The 27713-nt window shown below is 42.3% G+C and overlaps 4 protein-coding genes across 4 annotated transcripts in view; 3 read left to right on the forward strand and 1 right to left on the reverse strand.

Annotated features, from left to right (window-relative positions):
• The window catches only part of LOC146987151 (RNA-binding protein 38-like), a 212487-nt gene that overhangs the window by 41215 nt on the left and 143559 nt on the right, over window positions 1–27713 (reverse strand). The gene's annotated exons all lie outside the window — the stretch shown is intronic.
• On the forward strand, window positions 32–2405 carry LOC146987159 (uncharacterized). Its single transcript, XM_085778009.1, has 2 exons — window positions 32–739; window positions 1159–2405. Exon 2 carries the CDS (start codon window positions 1159–1161, stop codon window positions 1546–1548), a length of 390 nt encoding a protein of 129 aa, XP_085634135.1. The 5' UTR covers window positions 32–739; the 3' UTR covers window positions 1549–2405.
• Window positions 6748–9967, forward strand: cidec (cell death inducing DFFA like effector c). The gene is made up of 5 exons (XM_085776187.1): window positions 6748–6802; window positions 6926–7079; window positions 7458–7607; window positions 8278–8468; window positions 9526–9967. The coding sequence occupies exons 1-5, from the start codon at window positions 6750–6752 to the stop codon at window positions 9704–9706; spliced, it is 729 nt and encodes a 242-aa protein (XP_085632313.1). The 5' UTR covers window positions 6748–6749; the 3' UTR covers window positions 9707–9967.
• Window positions 12942–27266, forward strand: LOC146987161 (G protein-coupled receptor 22-like). Its single transcript, XM_085776188.1, has 2 exons — window positions 12942–13168; window positions 23603–27266. Exon 2 carries the CDS (start codon window positions 23717–23719, stop codon window positions 25262–25264), a length of 1548 nt encoding a protein of 515 aa, XP_085632314.1. The 5' UTR covers window positions 12942–13168; window positions 23603–23716; the 3' UTR covers window positions 25265–27266.

Raw genomic sequence — 27713 nt, forward strand, 5'->3', positions numbered from 1 at the left:
TAAATCTGAATCTTCTTCTTTTCTATTCAGTACGTTTTAAGAAAATCAATAAGACAGAATTAGACCCACCTACCACACACAAAAGACCAAAAAGATAATCACAGGCCCATCTAACACCATAAAATTGTTCATCTTCAGTCACAATGCTGCTTGAATTACTACTGTGTCTGATTTTAACGTGTCACCCTGCTCTGTATGGATGACTGACAGCACATGAATAACCCCCACGTAGGAAAGTGAACCACGTTAATCTGATGCATGTTGTTTTTGCAGCATAACTTTTGAATGGAGGTGGTAAGTCTGAGTTGTGCTTTGACAGCAGAGCGAGACAACTATCTAATTCATTATTGTGATTATCATTGTGTTATTTTTAGACACAGAAAGACAAGCAATGAGTGTGGAGGAAATGAGATTAAACGAGGGGAGGGCGGTGGGCTCTAGAAATGTAGAAGATAAACAGAGAGTGGAGAGGGCAGTGTCACAACAAAGACAAATGGGGGTGAAGACAAAGTCGTGGACGAGCAGGCAGAAGTCCAGTTGAACGTCCGACTGCGTGCCACACAGGTCGCTCCTCCAGTAGCGCAAAAAGAAGAAGAAAAAGAAGAAGAAGAAGCAGCTGTGCGACAGAAGATACATTCACACAAGATCTGACGGCCAAAGACCAAAGTCCGGCTTTAGCCCAGAGGAGGGAGAAGTGCCTTTTTGCCAAGTTACTGACATTTCACCGTGGTGTCACTGCGTAAGTATGGAGTAGGATTGTTACACTTGATATATTAGAGAATTAAATGATTTATAGGACAAGTGACTAAAGATTTTTGTGACTTTTTCTGCAAGGCATTTAAAACTTTGAAATTTGAATTGTGTTTATTCACCTCATTTATCTCCTTTTATGCACTGACTTGGATTCCTGAAATGTAAATCTTGGTTTGGATATTGCAGATGATGAATGTTATTATTTCTTTCTTATATTATTCTACAATTCATCACTGTCCTCATTCATGAATCAGTATACGAGTATATTTGCTGTGTCTTCTGTCCGATTAACTATGGAGAAAAAAGATTCCTGTTGTATGCCATCACTGAGCAAACTCTTTTACAGCGTCACAGCTGAGCGATTTTCAGCCACTGGTTGATGTGTGATCTCTTCTCTCCCTGCAGATGCCTCTGACCATGAAACGTGCGCGTGTGTGTTTCTGCCTGGCTCTGCTGTTGCCTTGGTGTGTCCAGAGTCAGAGAAGCGCCCCTGCTCTTGCCAAACTGGATGAAGACACACTGACGGACGTGCTGGCTGTCGACATCCTAAACCGCAGTGGCGTGTTGAACTCCTTGCTCCGGTCAGAGCATCACACGCTGCTCAGGCGATCGCGTGCCCCACGCCCAGCCTCCCAGGTGCCAAAGCGAGCCCAGCAGGGGTCCCGCTTCGCCCTGTCTCTCGATGTTCCCACCAGCATCCTCAGTGTCCTCATAGACCTGGCCAAGAACCAGGACATGAGGACCAAGGCTGCAGCGAACGCAGAACTTATGGCACGAATAGGCAAGAGGAAATGAAAAGTCCCTTGGAGCAGTCGATGGGGCTCGATGGAAAAAAAATCTCACCATGTAGGGGAGTTAACACATTGTGGCACTGGCACTTGGTTAGAAACAATGTTAGTTTGGGTGCAAACAGTCATTGCGGTCAGTATATTTCCTCTAGAGCTTAGATCTGCGTTACTTTTATATTTGTATTAAATTATTTATTCTATTACCTCATTATACACAAACACTCCTTGGACGGACTCTTGAAATACTAATAATTAAAAGGAAGGATGTAAAACATAATCGCACAAAAGGACACTGCAAACAAAGTCAAAGGATATAAGATGAAGCTGGTCTTTTGTCTCTAAGATTATTCACCCGTGGGTCAGAAACTGTGATCAGGTTCTCAAATCTGTTTCTTGTGTTTGCATGTGTAATCTTGAAATCAAAGAAAAAGGTTGTTCAATTAAATCCATTATGATAATGATATTTTTTTCTCAAGTCTAATTCATTTCACGCACTGATATCACGCACGCTTAGTATAATTACAAGCATCAGCAACCCATAAAGCACAAATAAATGGGTCTGAGCCAAATAAGCATGCGTCACCATCAACAGTGGGGCCTGATGTGTGATAACAGGACAAAGACATGGGCAGGATATTGACCTCTGAAAGAGGAGCAGACCCTTTCTATGGACCCTTTGTTCACTAATACTTGATAAATTTTCCAAACGAGTCGCAGCTATTTTAAGTCCTATGCACGATCTGCTCCGCATTAAACTAATATCTGTGGCATGATTCATCTGTGCTCCTGCAGTGGGCATGAAATGTGAAGCAACAGAGTGAAATAAACTGCTCATCTGATTTACATGAGTTCGTTCTGTTTTACACTGGTGTCATGACCTTGACTTATTCACTTAAATCCACCGAAGCTTTACCAAACAACGTAAATACTGTGCAAACAGAGTAGAGCACTTATGAACTAAGCACTATACTTAAAGACAGAAGTCGCCACAGTGATTGGGATTGGAATACAATAAATAATAAATAATAATAATTATAAATCAATAAGACCACCAATGCTCTGTTGAGCTACACAGATGATCTAACCCCAGAAAATATACGAATGACTCAGCAATTACTTAGATATATTAGTGTTTGGTTGTTGCCCCGCTGGCAACACGGAGGACGATGTTTACACTGCCATGAGAATAATGTGACCATGTTCTATTTGAGGAGGACTAAAAGGTTTTCTCAGGCTTCTGTTGCAGCAGTTATCGTTCAAGCAATTTATGCAATGTGTGTATTCCTCTGAGTCGCCACAGTCTTTATTTAGCCTTTTCAGTTTGGGTTGAAAGTCATCTCATAGATCGGCCTGGACAAACGTAGTTCTGCTGCAGTAGTTGCTAATGACACGGAAAATAAGCTGCACCAATGATATAATATCCAGGACAGGCACCATATTTTAGTTGAAGTATTTCCATTTTTTTCTATTTTACATTTTACTCTGCTACATTTCAGAGGAAACTATCGTTCTCTTTACTCAACATTTGTTTGACAAATACAATAACTATTCTCAAACATAACCAGATTCAGGATGTCAGAAGTCTAAATTTTACAAATGCGTGATTACAAGCACAAATCTCTACATTGGTTATGGAAGTATTCACAGCCAATTATCTGTGAATGTACAAAAATAATTGTTCTGTGGCTAATTCATATATTTCATCTGTGGGCCTATATTTAATACCAATGCCTCAGTGTATAACCAGCATTTCTGTGTGGTTGCTGGTCAGGGAGCTAGTTTTCACTACTTTATAGGCCTACAGTTTGTGCATTTAGTCCTTCAAGATATAGGCTCCCAAACTAGGGGTCATAAATTCTGGTGGTCCTGAGATAATTTAGGTTTTTTTTTTTGTGTGTGAAATACTGGACCATTCGGCCTCAATAGGCCCAAATAAAACCATCTAAGACTGGAAAATCTCAATCTGGACTCTGTTGTGTCATCTTTAATGGTGGGCCCTATCTCTTAATTATGTCAAATCTAATGTTGTGGAGTAGAATAGAGTTAGACTGTAGTCTGAAATGTAGGCCTATAGCATAACATGAAAAAAAAACAAAACAAAAAAAACAATGTGCATTTTCCCTGTAGTTACGTCTATTTATACATTTTACTTACTGCAGTATATTTTCCATTCCCTACACCTTTAGTGGTAACGTAAAGCATTTTTTTTTCAACCACTGTCCAACACAATGAAACTGATTGCATAGTGTTTCAGGATATTTAGAGTGAGCTCATTTTCTTTTTACCTGCTGCCTGCGGAAGCCTGAACTAGTAGTTCGTCATTTGTCCACGTGATGTCCTCATTCTTTCTTCTACCTGTGCCTTGAGAGAGCGAGAGAGAGAGAGAGAGAGAGAGAGAGAGAGAGATCCATGATCCTTTTATGAATGTTGTTTCATAATTTTGGTTAAAAATGAACAGATCGAGTCAGAATATTCCCTAAATCCACTTCTACACTGGGCGGACGGTTGCAGGTGTTGGCTCATCCAACATATCGTCACTGCATGGAGCATAAATTAAGCGTTGCACTTACCATTACCGCTCACCGTAGCTAATTGACGAATTTAACAGGTGACCCTGATTAGAAAGGACCACAGGGTCTCCTAACTCACATATTTTGAATCACATAGGTAGAGTTACAGTCTACCTTGTCTCTTATTTCGAAGAGAAAGAATGAGCCAAAATGGCGCGGAGGTGACCCAATTAGTCTAATCCAGGTGTTGTTAATTAGAGCTGAGGCAGTGGTGGTGGACTCGTGGACGTGGACTGACTTTACAGCAGGAACATATAGGGGAAAGGTAAGTTTGACTGTTTTACTGTTTTCCCACTGAACTCTAAACTTTATTGCATTGAACGTTAAACAACATGGTGTCACACATTTCACAAGTATTAGGTTTGGGACTCACCCCTGGAAGGCTTCACTTAAAATTGCATTTAAACCCAACAGGTCCATAAATAAATATGAGAAGTTCTGCAAGGTTGCATTAAGAATAGTGATGATGGTCCATTTGGCCTTGTTTTAAGATGGATGTTGCAGTAGAAATGAAAAAAGGTTTTGGAGGCTCTGTCTTCGGCCTGTGATGCTTTGAAGTGTCTGATGGGAGTTACTGAAAGGATTGGTGAAGCTGGGGTGATGGAGTCTGCCTTTGATTAAAGAGACTTTTTTTTCTTCTGCTCTCTGTATCAGGCCTAGTGTTTATTCCCTCCATCTCTCTTTAATCTACCTCCATTCCACCTTCAAGTACAAAAGATTTTGTTGGTGTACTAGTATCTAGTTCTCTCTTTATGGATTTTATTATCCTGAGATCTGTCTCAATGCTCGGCATATATTATCTTAGAAACCAAAGAAAACAAGAAGTTGGTTTTCTGACCATGCCTCATCTCTGAGTTGGCAGTTGCATCATGTGTTTCTCTGAACTCCACGGATAATCCTACATTTAAATTTTGAGTCATCTCCTCTGTTTTGACTCCTCCGTTCTCTTTTTTTTACAGAAAGCTTTTGTTTAGTGGTGTGACAAAAAACACAAATACAGGATTATAGCCTGTCAGTAAGCAAACAATATACTTAATGTCAGAACTGTGTGAATGTGAGTCTGTGTGTGTGCATTGCAGATGTGAAAAGATTCATTTTCTCTCCCAATGCCACGTTGTACAGGGGTCATCTGGGTGTGAATGATGTGCTGCTCAGCTGTGTCTCAAGCTCACAGACGGTGTGAAACACAGCCACTGGCTATGGCGTATGAGTTGTGTAATAGAATAGCAGTGTTCTTTGGTCTTAAGTCTAAATTAAAACAGATTGTGCCTTTTAGCTGGGCTGTATTGTTACAGGAGGTGCGTGAGATCACACTTGGCCCAAGACAACCCTTAAATGTTTTCAAATTAATACTAGTTGGATGTTGTTTATGATAAAAGCTGTTGCTGTGTACCTGGGTAAGATTGCCACCACATCATTTTTATATCAATCGCTGGGTGTGAACTGTTGTCATACGTGTAAACAGGTGATCTCAGACTGCCTATAGATTTGATTGTGTAACCTGACGTCATGTGATAACACTGAGAGGTCTAGTCACACCTCTGCTAGATAACGTGGCGAACATTGAACGATGACCTAATGTGGGAAGTTTAATTTAGCCTCGTTTCGTCACATAGCCCTATAGTTGGTCTATATGTTGGCCAGTAGGGGGTTTCCCCCTTGTTAAAAAAATAATGTTTGAGTTGAAAAATTAGTACAGCACCCAAATAGCTGTATTTTTTACATGTTCACCGCCTTTTAATCATTTTTTTTTCAACATTAAAGGAAGAAACCAACCAGATCATTGCAGCTATCTGTTTCTTGTACATTTATTTAATATTATCATAGTGTAAGTGACATTAGATTCACTTGGTTGATGCACCTCTAAGATACATTTGTTGCGTTTAGTCATGTGGACAGAAGTGTTTGCTGCCACTTCAATACAGCAATTCATTAATCCCAAATTGTCTGTGTGGTAAGATGCCATTAGAGATGGTGTTTTGATGAACTGACCCTTTAGGGTGTTCAGTTGATGTCATTGCATTTCTAATCTGTAACAAATTGCAGACCAGGGATCTTGTGGGGAGGGTTAGTAGGAGTGTTCCTGGAGAGTTGCTCAATAAAGCTTGGTGGTTCACAACTAGTTCAACAGTCATCAGCGCAAAGTTCATTGACCAAGTGGTGCAAGAAACGGCAACAAGAGCGTGTGTTGTCACAGGTTTAGCGGTCGCAGCTGAGTTAGGAGCTCTTCAGGAGGGGAGAGGATTATATTCACATACGGTCGGGACAACAGCTGATGAAGTGTCAGCTTTTTAAAACTCAGACACTGTAAGTTTTAATTTCTCACATGTAGATTTCCTTTCTTGTTGTGGTATGTTTGTAGTTTATTAAGAAAAAGGGGTTTATTTTACAGATAAGCAATGTCTGGAAACCCAGATACAGAGCAAATTTAGTTTTGATTGTTTTCCTTTATTTGATATAATGTTATTTATTTAACTTACAAGGTGCATTGTTCACTCAAAACTACTACTTACTTGCTCCTACGTATCTGTGAGACCTGTGTGTAATTTTACTGTTTGCTGCTGATACTTTGTTGCCTTACAGTTAAAGTCTGGTTGCTAAACTGATCTACTTCCATCACAGGTCCAGGCGCCCTCAGATGGATTATGCGATGAAGTCTCTCAGCCTTTTGACTCCATCTTCCCTCTCCAAGTAAGACCACTGCTCCCTGAGTTGGATGGGATGGTCGACTCGGCAGCACTATCACCAGTTCATAGAAAGCTTGAACTTTTGATCTTCACCTACAATAACGGGCTGTGTTTGTGTTTTTCTCAGGTGTGTGACAGCTGGCGTATCTACCACCGCTTCCATGACCCAGCAGCTCCTGTCGGGTCGAGCTCCTCAGCTGAAGCCCTTCAGAGTCACAAATGACGACCGTAGCGTGAAAAAGGGCATCATGGCAGACACGCTAGAAGACCTGATGAACAAGGTGAAGGGAGGGGAGGAGCAGGGGGTGTAAGGTGTAGGATGAGGAAGGAGGAATTGTGACGCAGAAGAGGGAATGATTGAGCAATAGTGAGTCAGTTGAAAGAAAGGTTAGATTAAAGACACGACACAAGTGATGAAGCAGGGAGACACCCTGGTGTGTTAAAATGTTAAAATAACCACAGACTTACTGGCCTGTGACTCACTTACTGCTGCACCGTCTGTGACACTCGTAACAGTTTGAGCTCATGCTGAGGAATGAGGTCTCTGTGTCTTTATGTGATGTCTTAATATAGAGGAAAAATGTCTGGTGTACTGTCTGGTCATATGACGCATGACTTGCCCACTCATGAACGTGCTGCTGTGTGTTTCTTTTCCTCAGGTGACTGACTCTCTGAACGTACCGTGTGTCAGCGCATTGGTGCTGGATGAAGACGGCACAGGTGTGGACACGGAGGATTTTTTCCAGACGCTGCCCGACAACACCGTCCTCATGGTCCTGGACAAAGGGCAGAAGTGGCTCCCACATTCAGTATGACTCTTTTTTCACATTAACCACTAGATGTCACCCTTGATCATATGCCTTGCTGTGTGGCACAGTGGAAACTGTAAAATACTGGTGGTCTCTTTTATCCACCCTCAGTGTTTCTTTCATGTAATGACTGAACCGATTGTGAAGTGTCTGTTTCATTAATGAAGCAGCCATGCATGGGGAAGCTACATGACATGATCTTTGGTCTGATTAGAAATGCATTGACAATTTAGGGACATTCAATAATGGCAAATATTTTATCCTTCAAACTGGACACGAGATGAATGAATGAGTTATTGTGCAGAGGCAGAACACAGACAAACACCAGAGATTAGTTTCCTCCCTCATAATTTGGAGAGGAAAAATGAAAGGCTGGTTTTGAATATTAATGAGACCCAGGGGTATCATCAAATATGAATTATGTTCACCCCAAAGCAATTATTTTCCGAAGAAAATGATGCATGCGATGATTTGAATCACCGTCTGAATATTTACTCTGGTGATCTGACATGGACCTTGTCTCATGGTCATTTTCCTCTATCATCATCATCATCATCATCAACAGGAGCTGCTTCAGTCTGAGATCCAATCGTGTGCTGGTGTTTACCAACGAAATGTGTCTGTGTCCTTTTGACCCGTCTCATGTTTTCTCTTCCTGTCCCCCTCGCAGAACAGCCCCTCCAGAGATCAGCTCAGTGACCATCGGCCACGGCGCCGGACAGATGTGGCCAAGGTGACATTTGACCTCTACAAGAACAATCCCAAAGATTTCATTGGCTGCCTGAACGTCAAAGCGACCCTGTACGGTGCTTATTCTGTGTCCTATGACCTGCGCTGTTACGCTGCCAAAAGCATGTTGAAGTGAGTTTCCTGCCAAATACGTGAGACCTTCTGATATTTTTATGCTTTTGTGTTGAACTCTTATGTAACCGTTTTGTCTCCCTTGGTGACTTCACTGAAGCGCTATCTGGATTCTTGGTAATAGTTTAATCCAGTTAGAGATGCAATTTGATCCATTTAAATGAGTTTCTGCTTCATAAATTTCCAAGCAGCTCATCACCTTTTGGCTATCCCACCACCCACTAACGATTTAGCTATTTTCCGGTCCGTTTCCTACAGCATGTCGGCTACTTTCATAACATATCAACACACGTTACATATCCTCTGCACAGCTCCAGACATGTAGAGCATGAAGTCAGATTGTGTTGTGTGTGTACAACCTGTGTGGGTGGAAGAGTTAAATGGTCAGATCACAGAAGAACAAAGGCTAGATTTTACAGAGATTAATTTTGGGAGGAGTTATGTCACAGCTGCTGAGATTTGCTGGTTTTCAGCTTTGACACAGCGCCTCAGTCAGAGAGGATTAAATTTTGCAGACTTGTCATATATGAGGCTTTTGTGCTCACTCTGCGCTGGAGGAGGTTTGTTTCTTAGATTTCAGCTTCATGACATGCAGTTGATGTGTGAAATTTCTATCTGAGGTTGTGAATATTTCCTGTCAGCACTTTGCTAATCATCTTGTGTGGTCGGTCATGCTTGTCTGTATTGTTTCCTGTGACAATTACTCAAGAAATAACTTGTCATTGTTATAATGCCTCCATGCTGGCAGCAGACAGAGCCAGAGGCATATTGTTTTTGGATTGTACATACTTGCATAAGCCCCTTTCTCGCAGACACGGTATCTCACTAACACCTTGATGCAGCTTCTTCATATTTGGCACAAATATTCAATAGGACACAAGGATGAACTCATTAGATTTTGGTGGTTAAACATCACATCACTATCGTATTTAGTTTACTTATTTAGGGACAATGCAATTAACTATACTTTCAAAACAGGGCATGAAACATGAATTTTCTATTAATGCCAACTCTCTTATACTTTCCTCCTCTCTCCCTGTCTGTGCTGTGCTTCCAGAGAGGCTCTGCGATGGACCATCTTCACCATGCAGGCCACAGGCCACATCCTGCTGGGCTCCTCCTGCTACATCGAGCAGCTGCTGGAGGAGGAGGAGCGAGCAGAGAAGAGCATGGTGCTGCCCCAGGAAAGCCGGATCAGGCAGCTGCAGAGCATGCTGCTGGGAAAGATCTCCTACTGATGACTGATCTGAACTCCCGATGGTTGAGTGGACACGTTGTCCATCTTGGATTTACCACACGCATGAAACTACTTGATCATGTCACCGATAACTGTGATGTTTGGAGACATGTCAGAAATTGCAGCGGTCACTTTGTTGCTCTGTTACATTATATTGCCCCACATGGTCGTAGGAGCAAACACTACATGTTGTTCCTCAGAAAGCACTTTTACTCACTATGTCATTTTTTCTTTTGGAGATGAATAAATAAAACTAAACCTTTTTAAATTTTATTCTTCATTCCTGAAAGTCCGTTTAAGTTAACTTGCATGAAGTTCACCAGAAGGCTTCAGTGTGTGTGTGGTTCCTGGTCAGCCAGTGTAATTGGCAACAGGTCCAGCTGTCTCTCCCACGCTTCTCTAATTGTCCCCTGGCCTGCGCTGTCCTGTCAGCTGCAGCAGCCTGCTCTGCCTCAGAACCAGAGGAAGAGAAGGGGAAAGAGCGAGCAGCTGCGAGGGGCGAGGGGACGGAAGCAAACCATTATACTGAGAGTGAGAGAGGCTTCAGCTGGTGGCACAAGTGCCACTTTGGCCATCATTTCGAGTAAGGTGGCAGCAAAAAGCCGGGCAGATCTTAAACCAAACTGGCTGTCTGATGTCCTGCAGAAGAAATGTGGGAAGGGAAGATTCAGTAGGTCAAGTGTTAGGAGTCTTAACTATTAACTTTTTTTCTTATCAGTTGGTTTTTGCTGCTTTTTTTTCCCTTCTAGCTTTTCTGTCTTCAGAAAATATTATGAGCCAGAGCTGGTTGTTTCTGATTCTGTCCATGTCCACGCATGAAACACAATAAGTACCCCGCATTGTACCAGCTGCTTCATTGTTTTCTAATGTATTGAAAGGCATGAATCTGGCTTAAATGTAATGAGCTAATGAATCATGGGAAGATTAACATTAACATGTTTGGGTTTTTTTATTGGTCGGCTTTTGTATCAGTTACAGTACATCACATGAATACATATTTACATGCCCACATGCATAAAGACGAACACTGGTCATATTCCATTTCTTTGTTTAGACTCAAATGAGTCATGAGGTGCATGCTGACTGGTTCTCATTACTAAAATGGCAGTTGTGTAGCTATACAATTATCTACAGTGAGGCTGATTTCTATATTGTGAGCAAGTTGCCAGTGTATTGACCAGGGTTTTTTGGCAGCTGGTTTGTTTTTGTTTTCCTTCACAGGGTGCAGATGCTCCAGCTGCACATTTCTAACCATGTAGCCTACTGTTGTTGTCTTGGGAGACCTTAAGGTTTGAGCTTTCAATAATATGTTCCATGGTCAATTGAAGGCTCAGCCATTCACTCAAATACACATAAAGATAAACAAAACTAAGATGGAACATGACAACAAAACACAGTATTTTCTGATGAATATCAGTTTGTTTACATAGCAGGAAAACCAGCTTATGATGATAAACAGTGAAACATGTTGAAAATGCAGTTTTATTCTTAAATGTTTTGGCCTTGGAGCCCTGCTTTGTTTGCAAAATCACAATGAATGGACAACCGGAAAAAAAATATCACAATCAATACAACTGGACCAAATCTTTCTTATTCCAAAAATGATTCTTTATCAAAACATGCTGCTTATTACCCACAATGTATGAGCAAGCAGAGCCGAGGAGCAGCCTACAATGGTCTGGTACTCTCATGTCTTTCTTCTAACTCCACAGTCCAGATTTTCTTTTCATTTTCAAACTTCTTTAGTAAAGTTTGATGCAGATTGAAGTAACATCATTTGAGTTAACTCATCAGACTTCACACAGCTTCTTCCGGAGCTTCATATATCTTTCCAAGCAGCAGTCTCTGGGGCCGAAAAATGTAAGCCAACATATTTTAATGCCAAAATCTGCAGTTCCTTGAATGGCCACTTAAATCTTTCTCCAAAAGTGAGTCGATCAATCCCCACTGACTCCTTCAATGCCAATCTTCACATCAGGAATAAACATGTTTACATCCTGATGCGAAAAACCTTATCTATCTGCCTACTTATTACAACTGTATGAATTATGTTGGCAATTTCTCGAGGCTGTGTAATTAAGGTAATAATAATGGTGGAGCTGAGGGCTCAACACATCTAGCTGGATAGCTGCTTGAATGATGGCATTCACTTTGGACTATAGGAGGATTGAGTTCGAAGACAAAGAAGATTTTGTTATTATTGCGGCCACCCATGAAGTCCCACCACAAGCGCCAAGGACAGTGTGGCCTAGCGCACGGCCCATGTGCATTTGTTACACAGACATAACACGAGAATTACACAGGAATTGCCAAAAACATGATTTGCTTTGGAGGGAATAAACTTAAAGGGGAACTATAGGCTACAAGTCTGGTCTCTTTTTCTCTGTTTTGCTAACCCTCCTCTCGGCCATGTGCATTTTTTTTTTTACAACGAGGCTGGTGAGAAATCAATCCATGGAGCGTGGATAATATTATTTATCATATATGATGTTCTGATGTGTATATTTGTGTAGTCTTATATGTCATAAACGGTGCTGCAGAGGCAAGAGCTGTGACAGAGAGTCAGAGGCTCTGATCTTACAAGGTTGTTTTTCAGCCATGCACGCTAGGTGAAAGGAAGAGAGCCTCCATTCTCCCTTGTAACAAGTTACTTAACCATCACAATTGCTCTGAAGCTGTTTAATTAAGGTGCAAATTTAGCAGAGTTAAAGTGAGAATCCTGCATAGTTCCTCTTCAATGGAGCCAAACAGCATTACAAGGATTTCATTAAATATAAAGTCAGTTCAGGGCTTAGCATGATGCTGAGAGAAGGTGCTGCGAATTTGCAGAAGCGCAGAGAGAAGTGGCTGGAAACTAACCAGCCTGGGAAAGTGAATACAGCAAAAGAGGGAGAAGACATGTAGGCCTAACCTATGGATGACGTCAGAGGCCACGCCCATCTTTATTTATTTACTGTTTTTCACATAGCTACAGTTGTTGGCCCCGCCCCAACATCTGTCCCTAGACTTTGGTGTGTGAAATAGATGGAGTTCTCCTTTAAAGTTTAACTCACCATTCCTTAATAGCCTATAATGTTCAGTACATTTATATCAAACTTAATCTTCTCCAAGTTTTGCCTCAACAAACACGGCAGAAAGTATGAAGATGTAAACCTGATTTGATGTGAATGACCTTGGTTGTAGCATCTGTAGCACCTCCCTCCCTCCCTCCCCCCCTCCCCCCCTCCAGTCGTCCCGTCAGCAGGGTCTTCAGTGGATCCAGCAGGAGTCTGAGCTCCTCCTGTGGACACCGCCGCCGTCTGTCCGTCCCACGGAGCTGTAGTGTTGTCAGCGCCTGGTGGAGTGGAGTCGATGCTGCTGCTGCTGAGCATGTGCTCCACAGGGCAGAAGAAACGCTTCCCATCATCAACACGCTCACAGGTTGTGGACGCGGACTGCTGAGAACACGACTCCGACACCACAGGTAGGAGAGCAGGTTTTTTTTTGTTTTTTGTTTTTGTAAATTAGTTAATTCTATCAGATCTTTCTTTTTATCAATAATAACTCACTTAGGCTATTCGTGCAGTCGTTTATCTGATAGAAACATTTGAGTGTGCATTGCACAGCGCTTGGTACTACATAAATCTAAACCAGCAATAACTTAAATTGCCAATTAAACAAGACTGTTATGGCGCGATAGGAACGTGCATTTAATTGTTCACACATCCTCTATTTGCTCTCAGTTGAACTTTTACGCAGTTTGATGCAGGTTACAGATATTTATCCTGTCGTGCGGATATTCACCAACATCTTTTTCAACCAGAAACATTTCGTACATTTCTTACAGTAATACATTTTTTTAAATCCAACTTTATTCAGTCCGTTGATTGGTAGCCTACTTGCCTCTCTGACATGCAGCCCATATTAGCGCACCACCCTGCGCTGTTTGGCACACGGATCTCCACGAAATATCGATTTAGCAGAGGAATCCGTGTTTTATTAGAAACCTCGGGCTGTATGTGGGAGTAGGTGCTTGACACAGTTACGGGCTCTGAGGCTGTGCATTTCTCCCACGCTCCTGAGGGAGTCCTCGCTGCAGTCCGCTGGAAACATCTCACCATGCATACTGTAGCTACATCAAAGTGTGGATGTCTGTTTGGATGGTGTTTGCATTTGCCATGTTTTGCATTTATGTTTTTGTTGTGTGTGCCAATAGCCAAGGGGACAAACATGCCTTAAATATCTTTCAAATGCCTTATACCGCTCATAATCCACTCTCACTGCCTGTCAGTGTCGATTTGTGGCTGAGTTATGGCTCTATTTCTCCTTCCTTAAAAATGTAAGGGACATAACAACTCACTGCAACTTCAGGTAGACAGCTAAACCATTTGCATTAATTGAAGGGCAACTGAAGAGTTTTTAGGATTGGTCTGTTCAGTTACGGCATGTCATGTCTTACTATTCCTGAAGGATTTTGTGTACTGCTCATTGTTTTTGACTTAAATTGCCCAAATATTGAATCAAATTGCTGAGATTATTGACAATTCTTCTGCAAAAATTATTTTATAATCGCCTAATGACTCAAATTAAGTTTTAAACAAAATGCAGAGAATGAGCTTTGCAAATGTCAATGGATTTCTTAGACCTGGATGCAAGTTGAATATCTTTTTTTTCATGATGAGCATTTTTCACTGTCTACCTGACACTTTCTAGACCAAATGATAAATTCATTCATAATCAGCATAATGACAATAATAATTTGATGCATTTTGCTATTAATATTTAAGTATTTATGCCAGGGTTGTATTCTGTAAACCATGTGCAGTCAGACAATCAGTAAGATGAACAGTTTCCATTATAGTTTTGTCACATGGGACATTGTACTGCTCAGCGTTTCACTACTGCAACATACCCAAACAGAATCACATAAATCAGCTTTATACTCACATATGACCCACATGCTGCATCGTGCAGTTTTCTATTTCAGCTGTTCAGCACGAGCAACAGTTTGACAGAGAACAAAACATCAGAGGGGGGTTGTTCAAAGAAGAATTTGAAAGTGAAACTAAATGCAGTAAAACAGCAGGTGAGATGAGGAGTAAAGGAGGGCTGGGGTTACTTGGAAGGAGAGCGGTGGGGTTGCAGCATTGTGGAGGTGGAGGAAAGCAAAGAGAGGGAAGACAACTTGATAAAAGCGTTTGAGTCTGAGCTCTATCTCCACCCTGCTGTCCCCGTGTTCTGCTGTGGACGGCTTTGATTGTGAACATGAAGAAAGGGAAACCGAATCCCACTGGACACACAAAGTCAGGAAGTGTGTGTGTGTGTGAGTGTGTGTCGGTGTATGTATGAGCATGTGTGTGTCAATACATCATCATCATCTTACCTTCTCTGTCTCTCACACACAAATGGTTTAATTGTCTACTAATTGTCTCCCTCTGCAGTGAAATAACCTCATCATTTTTCACCAAGTCGCTTTATTCTCTTCAGCATCAATCACGCACCATTCTCTTGTCTCTCTCTCTCTCTCTCTCTCTCTCTCTCTCTCTCTCTCTCACTCTGTCTCATTTTCTTCTTTCCCCACTCTTTTCTTCTCTCTGCGTCTTCTCTGAGCTTAGGTTTTCAATGGTTGGCTATTTCAGGTCCATATTTCTGCTGAGCGATAAATAATTCAGGTTAACAGGACAACACAAAGCCCCTCAGCGAGAGCCAGGATACTTTGCCCATCTACCATTTGGAGGGTCTGTCTAAATAATGGATTTGTTTCCCAATACCAAATGTTTTCTGGTTACTGACTAAAATGGCAAGATGTCGACTCTCTTACTCTTTGTATAAGTTTCCTCTTAGGTTATGCTTCAGTTGTCAAGTAAATATATTCCTCTCAGCTCCATTATTAACTGAGCCAAGATTTATACAGTTTTTATTATCAGATTTTTAATAATAAGATTTATCGATGCAGCTTTAACAACGGTGACAATTAAAGATGCAAAAGTCCTGGACAGAGTCAGTCGGAGTAAAACAAACTCTGTGAGCGAGCTCATTATGGTCATGTTGACCCTTGACCTGCTTCAAAATTACATTGCAGTTAAACAACATCTCAGTAACAAAGAACAACAAAATACTTAATGATAATAAAAAAGCAATAATATGAACCTTATCTGCTTGTTTTGGGCTCTGGCTTTCATAATCAATAAGAGCTGTGTGAGTCATAAACCTAAAAATAATGTTTAAGTCATAAAGTAAAGGTCAAACCATTCCCATAAATGACTAAAAGCATTTCAATTCACAATCTAATGCTGGTCAGATGCAATCGTGTATCAAGATTTTTGTTTTTTATAACAGTTGACTGTAGAAAACATATTTTCCCTTCCACAACCATCTATTTACATTTATCATGTCCACTGCACTTGGTAATGCTTGACATGATGATAGTGATCTAGACAATAGTAAACATGGTAGTTGCCCTGACATTTGAAGGTCAGAGTCACGTCCTGCCTGAACAGGTTTAGCGCAATAAAAGTGTTTGTGTGTTCAGAAAGTCAGGAGGTCAGCTGGAGGCCAGTTTCCATCCGGACTTCTCTGTCTGACCTGTGTTTATTTTACATATAATTTAGTGGAAAGTGGAAGTAATTCCTTCCATTTACCACCCGGTAACATGGTCCACCGCTGCATCGGATCAGACTTTCATCCTTTCAGTATTCAACCACAGCTACAAGACCACTTAGACTCAGCAGGGGTTCTGTTGCACATTTGTGTGTGTGTGTGTGCGTGCATGCGTCAGTGCACTGTATATATATGTGTGTCTCTCAGGCCCACTGTGCTGAGGATGAGCAGTGGCCTGCAAGTGTTTTGCTCTGACATGACATTTTGTCTCCATCATGGCGCGGCGACTGGAGAGAGCGCTCAAATAACAGCTTGATGTCTCAATAGGGAGTCTATTTACTCCCGTGCACATACACTCATGCACGCACACACACAACACATGGAAGTGGGTGTTGACTGTACTATAGGGGGCTCTGCGTTCTTATAGCTTCAGCCTTTCTGTTTTGTCGTTACTCACCCCCTCACACTACAGTCTCTCTGGCTTGAATGCTGTAATTTCTATTCTTGTCCCCTGCTTTGTCTAAAGTAATGTCTTGAGAGAATCAGGGCTCTGCCAAGCTGTGTGATGATATTGTCTTGACAAGTGATTGAAGCTGCCTTTTTGGCACAGGAGGAGGAACGATCAGACTCCTGATGGCCAGAAGAAAGATGTCTGTTTTTCAATAGCTCTCTCTTGCTGCAGCGACTGAAGAGATCACCTGAAAATACCTGTAATGGGATTATTATCTCACGATACATGCTGTACCTTAGGATAAATCATCAAATGCCCAAAATGATCATTGTCTTTCCTCTGCCCGGCCACCACAGTCAACAATAGCCCATGACAGAAACGTCACACTTTCTCTGCAAGCTTCTCTTGCCGGCCTGATTAGATTTTCAGGTAAAATACGGCATAACTTTGCATCTTAATGAAGAAAAACGGATTTTCTCCAAACTGCTCAGACGCTTTGAGATGCGGTTCAATGCATTCAAGTGTTTGGTGAAGAGAAAAATGTGGATACGTTTGATAAGAAATGCATTTTTAAGCTTAATGACATGGCTTCGGGGATATCAGCCCCTGATGGTGGAGAGATCGCCTGACTTACAGTAGGACAGTTTAACATTATATCAGCTAAACATCCATCCGAAAGCATTGTCATTGTGCACACATGTACCGTTCTGTGCCGAGAGGGTAAGTACAGCACCACAGAGCTGCCCATGTGACTTAATTAAGTCTTAACAAAGCACATTTTAGAAGTTTAGCTTTCCACTGGGAGCTAAAAATTAACATATTCAACACATGTTGCTACCAGACTGATTCAATCATTGTAAAGTTTCTGTAATGCAGTTGATAGAAATCTAATTTCCCACATTAAGACATATTCCCCATTACTATTCATGTACTTTTCTTCTGCGTCCCTGTCTTCTCACTATATATCATTTTGACAACCTGTTACATCAGTTTGTCTCACGGGAATAGCAAGATTATCTTTACTGCCATTCATCTTTTTAATCTCTGTGCTGCTGCTTCTGGGAGCAGAGTGTCGCTGTTCAATTATACATGCCATACAGTCTCTCTCTCACACACACTTTAAGGCTTCCTACAGCGGTGAGGAAACGGAGGTAGAGCATCACTTAGATCCATATGGAATAGGTTGGTTCACCCCCTTTGTTTAACCACTGATACACTGTTAAAGTAAAAATGTATCTGTCTGTGGTGTTGGGGAATAGTTTTGTGATTTCGGTGGGAGTCACAAATTTTATTACACTGTCCCTCAACCTGTATTGATTTCCTATTCACTTTCTACATCCCCCAGATAGCAGGCTTTAGTCATTTCATTCACTAAACCATTCAAGTCTGACGGTTTAGGTGGAAAAACCAATAGTGATCAGAGGAATCAGAGCAAAAATAAAAGAGAGATTTTGGACTAAAAGAACATTTCGTTACTCACAGCACAACCTGATGTCTAACATTTAACTTCAAATTGCTGAAATGTTTTGACTTAGAATTCAAGAAAAAGATTTTCACCATAAACAGGTCACATAAAAAAAAATGCCCATTACACATTGAAAATATTTACATGTAAATAAGGCTCAAAATGAGCTTAAAGAAAATAAAATACAAACACTCGTCCAGTCTGAATCTAAAACAAAGGATTAAGGATTAGAAAACCAGATATTATGTCGAGTGCTGTGTGCAGAATAAAATTCATGTTTACATACAGTATCTGGGAATTTTCTGTGTCTTCTTCTGAAAAGATCAAGCATCAATAGTCGGCAGACATGACCAGGAAAAAGATGCATTTATTATAAAAGAAAAGGTTGTGCTCAGAAGTGAGAGTACAGTATGTTGTAGCTCTGACAAAAAGACTACAAGTTGACAGTGCATTTTTGATTCAAGAAAAAGTATCCATCTTTATTTATAGGTGGTATAAAATGATGACTTTCCCTTCTACACCTCTGTTTTTATGCAGAATTATAATTAAAAACTATTACATGTTAATTAGTGAGCTTCAGAGGTGCTGACATTGTCTTGGACAGGTCGGCCTGGATGTTTCCCTCTGCTCCTGGTCCGTAGTGTTAAAACTATTCCTGTAACCTCGGGCTCTACAACTTCAGGAAACTCGCACACTTTTTGGCTCTTGCCGTCATCATCGCCAGACATTGAGACGAAAATGTGTTTTCACTCTCACTCAACCTCATTATACAGTCGGAGGTTTAAAAAGACGGGGGTGTTGATGGGATCGTACATCCACTCACTAAATGCATCACCTTTATGTGACCTTTTCCTGCTCCTCAGTACGTCAGAGTCCAAGTGAGATTATTGCTTTGGATAGAAAAAGGTCATACACACACACACACACACACACACACTTTCTCTCTCTCTCTAGTGAACATCTCCCACTCGTAAGCGACTTAATTAAGAAACCATCTTAAAAAATGCGCCTGGTTTCGCCCTCCGAGCGTCATCCTATCCTATTTGACCGAACCTAAATAGATCAGTCACATTCATGAAGGATAAAATTTTCAATAACAGGCTTATAGATTAAAACAAAAAACAGACAGTGGGAAACAGTGCACTGTTCTCCAGGGTCAGACAAGAGGCACTGTGGGTCAACGCAGGGTCGTATTGATTGATTTTTCACCCTTTTTGCTTCATGTGAATGCCCGTTTTGACTTGAGCTTTTAATATGCAGAGATTAAACAGCGGTACGTGTAGGAAACCTGTGTAGCCGATTAGTTTCAAGGAGGACTAACAACTACAATGAAAAAGCACGGTGTGAAAATTACACCTAAAACTATAAGCAGTGTATCGTACAGAGCTCAGCTTCTCTGAGCTGTTTTTTTCTGCTGCAACTTCCAGATTGGCAATAGCTATCCACCTTTTCCCGAGCTAAACGTCTAACCTGTGCAGCCATCATGCAGCTTTTCACTCAGGTAATCACGACCGAAGTCTTTTGGGACTGAAGCGGTCTGCTGGGGACCGGAGGCAACCAGGAAACCAGCAGCAGTTAGGGGGAAGGCTGATGTAAGACTTTAGAGTGGAAAAAAAGCTGCCACCTCTGCTCCCTGGGACATCTTGTTTACCAGTACTGCTGGCTCGCTCGTCCTTTGTACTTCCTTCCCTTCACTCTGCCATTTTCTGTGATCTGTCTCAGCTCTCCAACCAGCAGCCGTTTCACATGTCCTACTTACAGGTGACGCCGACACTGCTCGTGAACAAGAATCCACTACTTCTCCAAAATAAAATCTACATTTCCGTTTCTCTCCAGCTTCCAGGCAAACCTCCTCCTCTTATCTTTCCCCCCGATCCCAGCCTCTGGTGCCAGTCAGACAGTCTGCTCACGCTCAGAGCAACTGGAAACCGTCAACATGCACACTGCACATGCACACCATCAATTCTTCACTTGCTGTTTTCTCTGACCCTGTTTTTTTTTTTTTTTTCACTCTACTTTCCCCAGTGTCCTTTTCTTTCATTTCCCCTGACGTCCCAAGAGACATCTCTGTCCTTACTGTCTTAAACAAAGCCACATATCTGTATCTGCTAACTGCCCCCATTTGACAGTGTTGCAGAAAACCTTTCCTCTTGTTTCCACGAAGTTGCTTATATTACTGAAAATAGTTTACGGGTGATATTGTTATTAGGGGACTTCCATTTCTTCCCACATACTGCTGTTTACAATGCCCAGGGAGAACAGCAACACATAAAAGGCAACAAGACAACTAGCTGTAGGCTATTTTATTATGGATAACTAGGGGGGCAATATATCAGAAACTGAAGGTTTTACCATTGCACTTTTCTGTTTACACTTTGCCTCACAACTCAATAGACCAACAATAGCGCACCGGTCTGTTGACTTTCTTTTGTCTTCTTTATCTTTTCTTTTTTTTTGTTTCCACAGGACTGAAACATGTAGCAATCTCTCTGTGTTGTAATCTGGAGGTATTTTGTAACCCTGCTACTCCAGCGTCTCGCTGTCGCCAGCGTGGTTGTCACCAAAGAGCTCGGTATCACACACTTCGATACTACAGCACCTGTGCCCTCATTAATCTGGGCCCTTATAGTGCGGTTGCCGTGGAAACAGTAGCAGGGAGAAAATGAGCCCATCACTCAACCGAACGTCTCGTTTGCCAGAGTATAGGAGTTGTGCAGAGGATCATAGTTGAGAGTTCATTAGTTGCGTTTCTTGCACTCTTGACTCGTAAGTTCACCGCCGAGGGTTTTAAACACCTGGTGATGAAGATTTCCTCCTCCCGGTGAATTCAGCGGGAAAAGGAAGCTGCAGATTTAATCATTCACTCGATTTGCCGCTGGTGCAAAAAATCAGTAGCTGCCTTCTAATCAATGACGAGGGACTTGTGTTTTACACACTGCCTTTAATCATGTGGTTGTCACTGCAACAGGGAAATGCTGTGTGTGTGTGTGTGTGTGTGTGTGTGTGTGTGTGTAACCAGTCCCAACAAGCTATGTCGAACAGCTAGAAAAAAAAAGAAAAAAACATGATACAAGTCATCAGTGAGTGGTGCAGCTCTGGATAACACCTTCACCCACTGAATCAGATATCAAAGTGAAGTCAGGACTTTATAATTTGACAGAGTGGCTTTTACGACACAGATAAACAGATGACAGAGTCTTTTTTTTGTTTCGTTTTATGAAGTTATTGACGTCAATGAAAAACCCTGGTGCTGCCCACCTACAAACCGGGCACCACCACCCGCATAACACAGCACAAAACAACTTATAAATTGAGTTTTCTTATTTTCAATATCATGGAAGACTCTACTTCCCTCCATTGCTCCGAACATTAAAGTGTGAGCTTGGCACTTTGCGGAGAACTGCCTCAGAAACCATGCACAATTAGACACTTGATTTTCACTATGGTTATTTCTGTAATTCACACTTAATGTGGCCAAATGGGGGACTCAGCCCTCACAGCCCGTCACTCTGCAGTATTACTGTGGATCTGTCATGTTTAACTGCCTTGTTGCCAGTAACCTGATCACATGAGCAAGAAGCGGCATAGCAAAGATATAAATACTGAAACGTTTGTCAATATTGACATGCTCTGCCTTTTTAGCTTGGATTGAATGTGCATGATTTAAAAGACTCAATTTTAATTTACCATGAGCCCAATTTATTCAGTTTTGTAAACTCACAGGACAAGCACTCGTATTAGAAAGTATCATAAAGTCCGACATTTTCTGCATCTTTCCTCCCTCCAGCTGTTTGTCAGTGGGTTTGCCGGTTGCTTGTTGTGTGCTCTTTTAAACAAATACAAAGAAAGTTTAAAGCGCTTTAGTTGAAAACACTGATGTAATGCAGAACTATATCGAAGTGAGCTGATGAGTAATGCATCAACACAACGAGAAATGTATAACAAGGGGACATGATGGAAGTCGGAAATATGCGTGAAAGGAAGATGAACTGTTCTGAGATCTGCTCTGAAAGTTGTGAGAATGATGTTTCTGATGTGACAGATCTGAGAAAGCCACGGAGAAAAATGGTCGTAAACAGTGGACGTAGCCTATAGTTTAAATAAATCATGTGTCAGAGATCACGACCAGTTTTGTGTAAGATGCTGACTCAAGTTTTTTTTTTTTTTTTTTTTACTGATCCACTGAGAGGGCATGCAGTTGATTGCCTACGGGTCTGATTACTTAGGTTCATTCAATTTGCCCATTCCCCTGAGCCCCAGCAGCACACTTTAGGGATATTGTGGCGGCCTGTGGTTCTGACAGCATGTGTGCTGCAGGTCTCAGGTAATCAGAGATACTGATAGGAGACAGATTGAAAGCTGGAATGATGCATAATGCAACACCTGTTTTACTGTAAAGGGATAGTTCAACATTTTGGCAAATTGGCCCATTGCCATAATCCCTATAGTCATAGCAGTAGGTTTGTTACCTTTAATTGTCGGTGCAAGCTGTTTTTAGAACGGCAGAGCAGAGCCACAAGCTGCTCAGAGCTACGCTACAGAGGCTAATGGGATTTCTTGGTTTCCCTCATCATACCTACACAATCCAACAACTCCAAAATGCTCTCCTGGACAAGTCGTGACCTGCACATTCACCACGCTATGAGATAATAACGGAACGTTACGAGACAGAGTTGTTTTTGAGGAAAATTCATGCAAAACTGCTGATGTGTGTTTCCGTCAGGGGCAGTTTTTCGGCAAGTCGTTTCTGCATTTCCCTCTAAAACAACTCTGTCTCGTAACATTCCATTATTATCTCATAGCGTGGTGAATGTGCAGGTCACAACTTGTCCACTAGAGCGTTTGAGTTGTTGGATTGTGTATTTGATAAGTTTGATGAGGAAAACCAAGAAATCCCATGAGCCTCCGTAGCGTAGCTCTGAGCAGCTTGCGGCTTGGCTCCACCGTTCTAAAAATAAGCTTGCACCGACAATTAAAGGTAACAAACCTATTCCTAAAACTATAGGGATTATGGCAATGGGCCAATTTTCCAAAATGTTGAACTATCCCTTTAAAACCGCAGTAATAGATAAAAGCATTTTTAGACTGTTTAAAGATGGATAGATCTATGACGGATCATCCTCCTGTACATTATGTAGCCTACTCTAAAAGCAAAATCTTTCTTTTGATGATAGATAGATAGATAGATAGATAGATAGATAGATAGATAGATAGATGGATAGATAGATAGATAGATAGATAGATAGATAGATAGATAGATAGATAGATAGATAGATAGATAGATAGATAGATAGATCTCTGTTTCACAGATGTCTGACTGCTATGAGAGAGAATAATGTGTTTTGATTCTCTCCTCCTGAGTCCATTTCTCATTTGTCTGCATTGTGTTCCTGTCTCCCCAGTGCTGTCATCAAGCTGTTATTCATATTTGTATCATGGAGGCTCAGCCTGGTGCATCATGGGAGCTCATCAACGGCGTGACAGATAAAATATATGAGGAGGACTGAGAAGTCGTCATGGAGACTGACAGCTACACCTTCGGCCCGGCCTCGGCAGACTGGGCGGGGACGGCGGCCGGCCTGGAGGGGATGGGCGTCCCCCAGGAGCAGGGAGGAGGAGGAGGAGGGGGTTTGTCCGGCGGCCCGGCGTCCTCGTACGTGCCGTACTCGCTGGGCTTCCAGGTGTCGCTCACAGCCTTCCTCATGCTGGAGCTGGTGTTGGGTTTCAGCAGCAACCTGACCGTGCTCGTGCTCTACTGTTCTCAATCCAATTTAGTGGACTCGGTGAGCAATATGGTGACCGTCAATCTGCACGTGCTGGACGTGGCCGTGTGCGTGCTGTGTCTGCCCCTCACTCTCGTGGTCGTGCTGCTGCCTCCCGGACCGAACCTGGCCCTGATCTGCTGCTTCCACGAAGCCTGCGTCACCTTCGCCAGCATCGCCACGGCCATCAACATCCTGGTCATCAGCCTGGACAGATATGACATTTCAGTGCGGCCGGCCAACAGGCTGCTCACCACGCGGAGAGCGGCGCTGCTTCTGGTCGCTGTTTGGGTCACCTCGGTGGCTGTGTTTTTTATTCCCTTCTTGGAGGAGCAGTGGTCCGGTGAGGAAAGATCAAATGAGAAAGGTCAGGTATCGCCGCTGCCTTTGTCCGGTGCCACAGTGGTGCCAGCGTGGCGTAACCGGACACTGCTGTGTGTTGGCGGGCAGGGCTTTCACACAGGGCTGGGGATGTACTACCATCTGATCCTGCAGATACCGATCTTCTTCACCACCGTGGCAGTCATGCTGTTCACCTACTCCAGAATACTGAGGGCTTTAAACATCCGCATCGGCTCCCACATGAAGAAGAACCAGCGGTTCAGGGGCCCCTCCTGCAGCGGCGGGCAGCACAAGAGACAGAAAAAGAAGAAATCAGCGCCGAGGACGGTCGACGGCGGGGAGGCAGGAGGGGAGCAGTGCACCACAGATGGTACCAAACAACTCAGCCACCCGCCCCTCATTCCTTCCCCTTCCCCAACCCCTACAGCGACCTCCCCCCCTGCCTTGTCTTCATCCGCCCCACTGGTCATCTCCGACACGGGCGCGGCCACCCCTGTGCCCGCCACCATGGGCGTTCAGGCCTCCGTGTCGGCCATCATCGCCTTGCGCAGGGCGGTGCGACGACACAGGGACAGGAGAGAGCGCCAGAGGCGGGTGTTCAGGATGTCCCTCATCATCATCACCACCTTCCTCGGTTGCTGGGCGCCGCTCTCCGTGACCAACGTGCTGATCCTCGGCATCGGTCCCACCGACGCCCTCGTCAGCCTGCGCCTCTGGTTCCTCGCCCTGGCTTACGGCACCACCGTCTCCCACCCTCTGCTTTACGCTTTCACCCGTCAGAAGCTGCGCCGCGCCCTCCGTGCTAAGGTTAAAAAGAGGGTGGTGTCCCTGCTGCAGGTGGACCCTTCGCCAGGGGGCACTGTCATACACAACTCCTGGGTGGAAAACAGAAAAACCAGCCGGCAGGTGCGGCTGGAAGCAAGTGAAGGTACTGACCGTTGCCTGGCAGAGGCCCTGTGAGACTTACATTACTTGCAATCATGAGTTGTTTCATTAGGAAACTCAGTGGTGTGTGAAGCCGGTGTAAGAAATGTGAAAAACACATTTCCACCTCTGGGAGATGTTTAAATGTAACCACCAGCAGCAGCAGCAAGCCCATGCTAAACACAGCTAACTTTCACCTCAGGCAGAAGGAGAAGTTAAGATGCAGTCATCACTGTAGTGGAAACAGCCATTGCAGGTGAATGAGATCATACAACAACAAACACATGTGTATATAATTTGCACTCCGTTCGATGCTGAAATCTGTTTACATATGGAGTTGTATGATAGATCATTATCACAGTGGTGCTGATGTCCAAAGAATGTGTTCGGCCTGCGGACGATCTGACCTGCCTCCTGCTCCTCGAAGGCTCCAAGGCAGTTTTGAAAAATGTTGATACACTTCAAACACACTGTTTTGAATGTACTTAATATTGTCTCTGCCTTAATTCTGCTCTGGAAGTTTGGCTCGATGGTATCTTGTGTAGTCTGATCAAAAAAAGGGAACATGCACAAAAAGCAAGACAAGGACCACCATGAAAAGGTGAGAGAGTTTTCTACAGAGAGCAGATGAGGCAAACATCTAAAGACAATTAAAGTGTGAAATATGAAATTCAGTTTTGATTTAGCTTTAGATATTATATATTCAAATGTTCAGTGTTTAAATAAAATCTGGCAAAGCTCTGTGATATAAATGCAACTCTTTTACGCCCCCGGTTTATATAAAACGGCGTAATATCTTGTTGGTGTTTTGCATTTACTGCAGGCAGAGGAAATATGAACATTTGCTTATTAGCTTTACTTAGCACGAGCATTGGAAACAGAGGGAACAGCTAGCTTGCCTAAACAAAATTAGTAATAGAAAAAAAAGAAGAGTTTTACACTTTGAATATGATGAACAAATTAGATAGAGGGGGAAGATTTTACAGGTATTAATAGATGGATTTTTGTATCTGTTTCCCCCCGTGCACAGTCTAAACTAAGCTAAGCTAACCTGCTGCTGGTTATAGTTTCATATTTTTATGGGCGACATGGGCGTGGTTTCAATCTCCCTCTCTGACTATTGGAAAGAAAGTGATTAAATGTATTTTCCAAGATGTCTAACTGACTTTGACATTTTATCTCATGATTTATCAAGTGTTAAAAGATCCATGGGTAATCAACTGGCTGAAGTAGCTAGTTGGGATGACATCTAACAGACAATAACAGGCATATTTTTTGATATAATGCAGTCCAATGCAAAACCAAAAACTATAATTTGACAAATAACTTCTCAGTAAACACCTCTCGGACACACTCTATAAAGAATAAAAGAAACTGGTTACAATCAATAGTATTGATCGTATTTTTCAGGATTGCATTATATTGGAGGTGTCCCTGTGGCTCGGTTTTACATGCTTAACTCATGCAGTCCTCTTTTGAAATATCGCTCATGTAAATGACGTGTAAATATTGATGAGATCTGAATGTACTATAAGCTATGTGAAGTCCACAGTACCAGTCAGTTGGTCTGTATGTGGTAATAAACTGACTTTTCTAGATTAGAGAGGTGTTTCAGTTGCAGCTGGCTCGTCTCTGTCAGCACAAAGACATCAGGTCCCATGGGTCAACTCAACCTTAGTATCCAGCCAACACACACAAGTGACTGTCTCTATAGCCGAGCCCTGACAGGTCGGTGGGATTATTAATAGGACTAGTGTTTGCTGTTGACTTTGTTGTACCTGCTTGTGTGTTCACTTCTCTAAAGCCGTTCTCACACCGAGGCTCAGTTAAGGCCATGTGATTTCTTTCACACATGCACACACTTGATGTGTTCCTGAATGTAAACACATGAAAATAAATAAATAGCCTATATATTTTACTGTATGTACACCAAGAATATGCTATCTTTCTAGGGTTTCTTCATGGTGTTGTTTTATGTGAATGTACCACCATGCAAAGTTGAATTATATCAATAAATATGAAATATCAAGGTCTAAAATGTTCTCCTTTTACTCTCTGCACACAACTTAAGAATTCATACACACTTGTTTGCTCTGAGGCTTGTATCAATTACAGAAAGGTACAGAGGAGCCCGGGGCCAGCGTTAATTCCCTGGGTTTGTCTGTGCTAAAAAGTGTGGTAATCCCTGATCTTGGGTGAAGCTGCTATAATTACATTTTTTCTCACAAGGAATTTGACTTTGTAGGAAACTTGTTGTAGTAAGAACAGGATGACAAAGATTTAGAGAGTATTTTAGTCATATACCATGTAATTTGTATACAATATGTAGCTAATGCATGTAATGCTATTTTGTTGTGTTGTTTTTCTACAGGCCGGCATTTAACACCTCAGTTCAGTTCATTCCAGTTCAGCGTTATTATCCCACAGAGGGAAATTTGTTTTGCAGAGGTAACGAAAAGCACTAGACATTAACAACAATACATAG

The sequence above is a fragment of the Trachurus japonicus genome, chromosome 5, assembly GCF_045865225.1.
Source record: "Trachurus japonicus isolate A0001 chromosome 5, Traja_1.0".
NCBI classification, from domain to species: domain Eukaryota; kingdom Metazoa; phylum Chordata; class Actinopteri; order Carangiformes; family Carangidae; genus Trachurus; species Trachurus japonicus.

Excerpts from the sequence above, each read along its gene's own strand:
- LOC146987161 (XM_085776188.1), top strand. The coding sequence starts at position 23,717 with ATGGAGACTGACAGCTACACCTTCGGCCCGGCCTCGGCAGACTGGGCG.
- LOC146987159 (XM_085778009.1), top strand. The coding sequence starts at position 1,159 with ATGCCTCTGACCATGAAACGTGCGCGTGTGTGTTTCTGCCTGGCTCTG.
- cidec (XM_085776187.1), top strand. The coding sequence starts at position 6,750 with ATGGATTATGCGATGAAGTCTCTCAGCCTTTTGACTCCATCTTCCCTC. Across the intron at positions 7,080-7,457 it reads TAGAAGACCTGATGAACAAG|GTGACTGACTCTCTGAACGT; the intron begins GTGAAGGGAGGG and ends TCTTTTCCTCAG. Across the intron at positions 8,469-9,525 it reads GCTGCCAAAAGCATGTTGAA|AGAGGCTCTGCGATGGACCA; the intron begins GTGAGTTTCCTG and ends CTGTGCTTCCAG.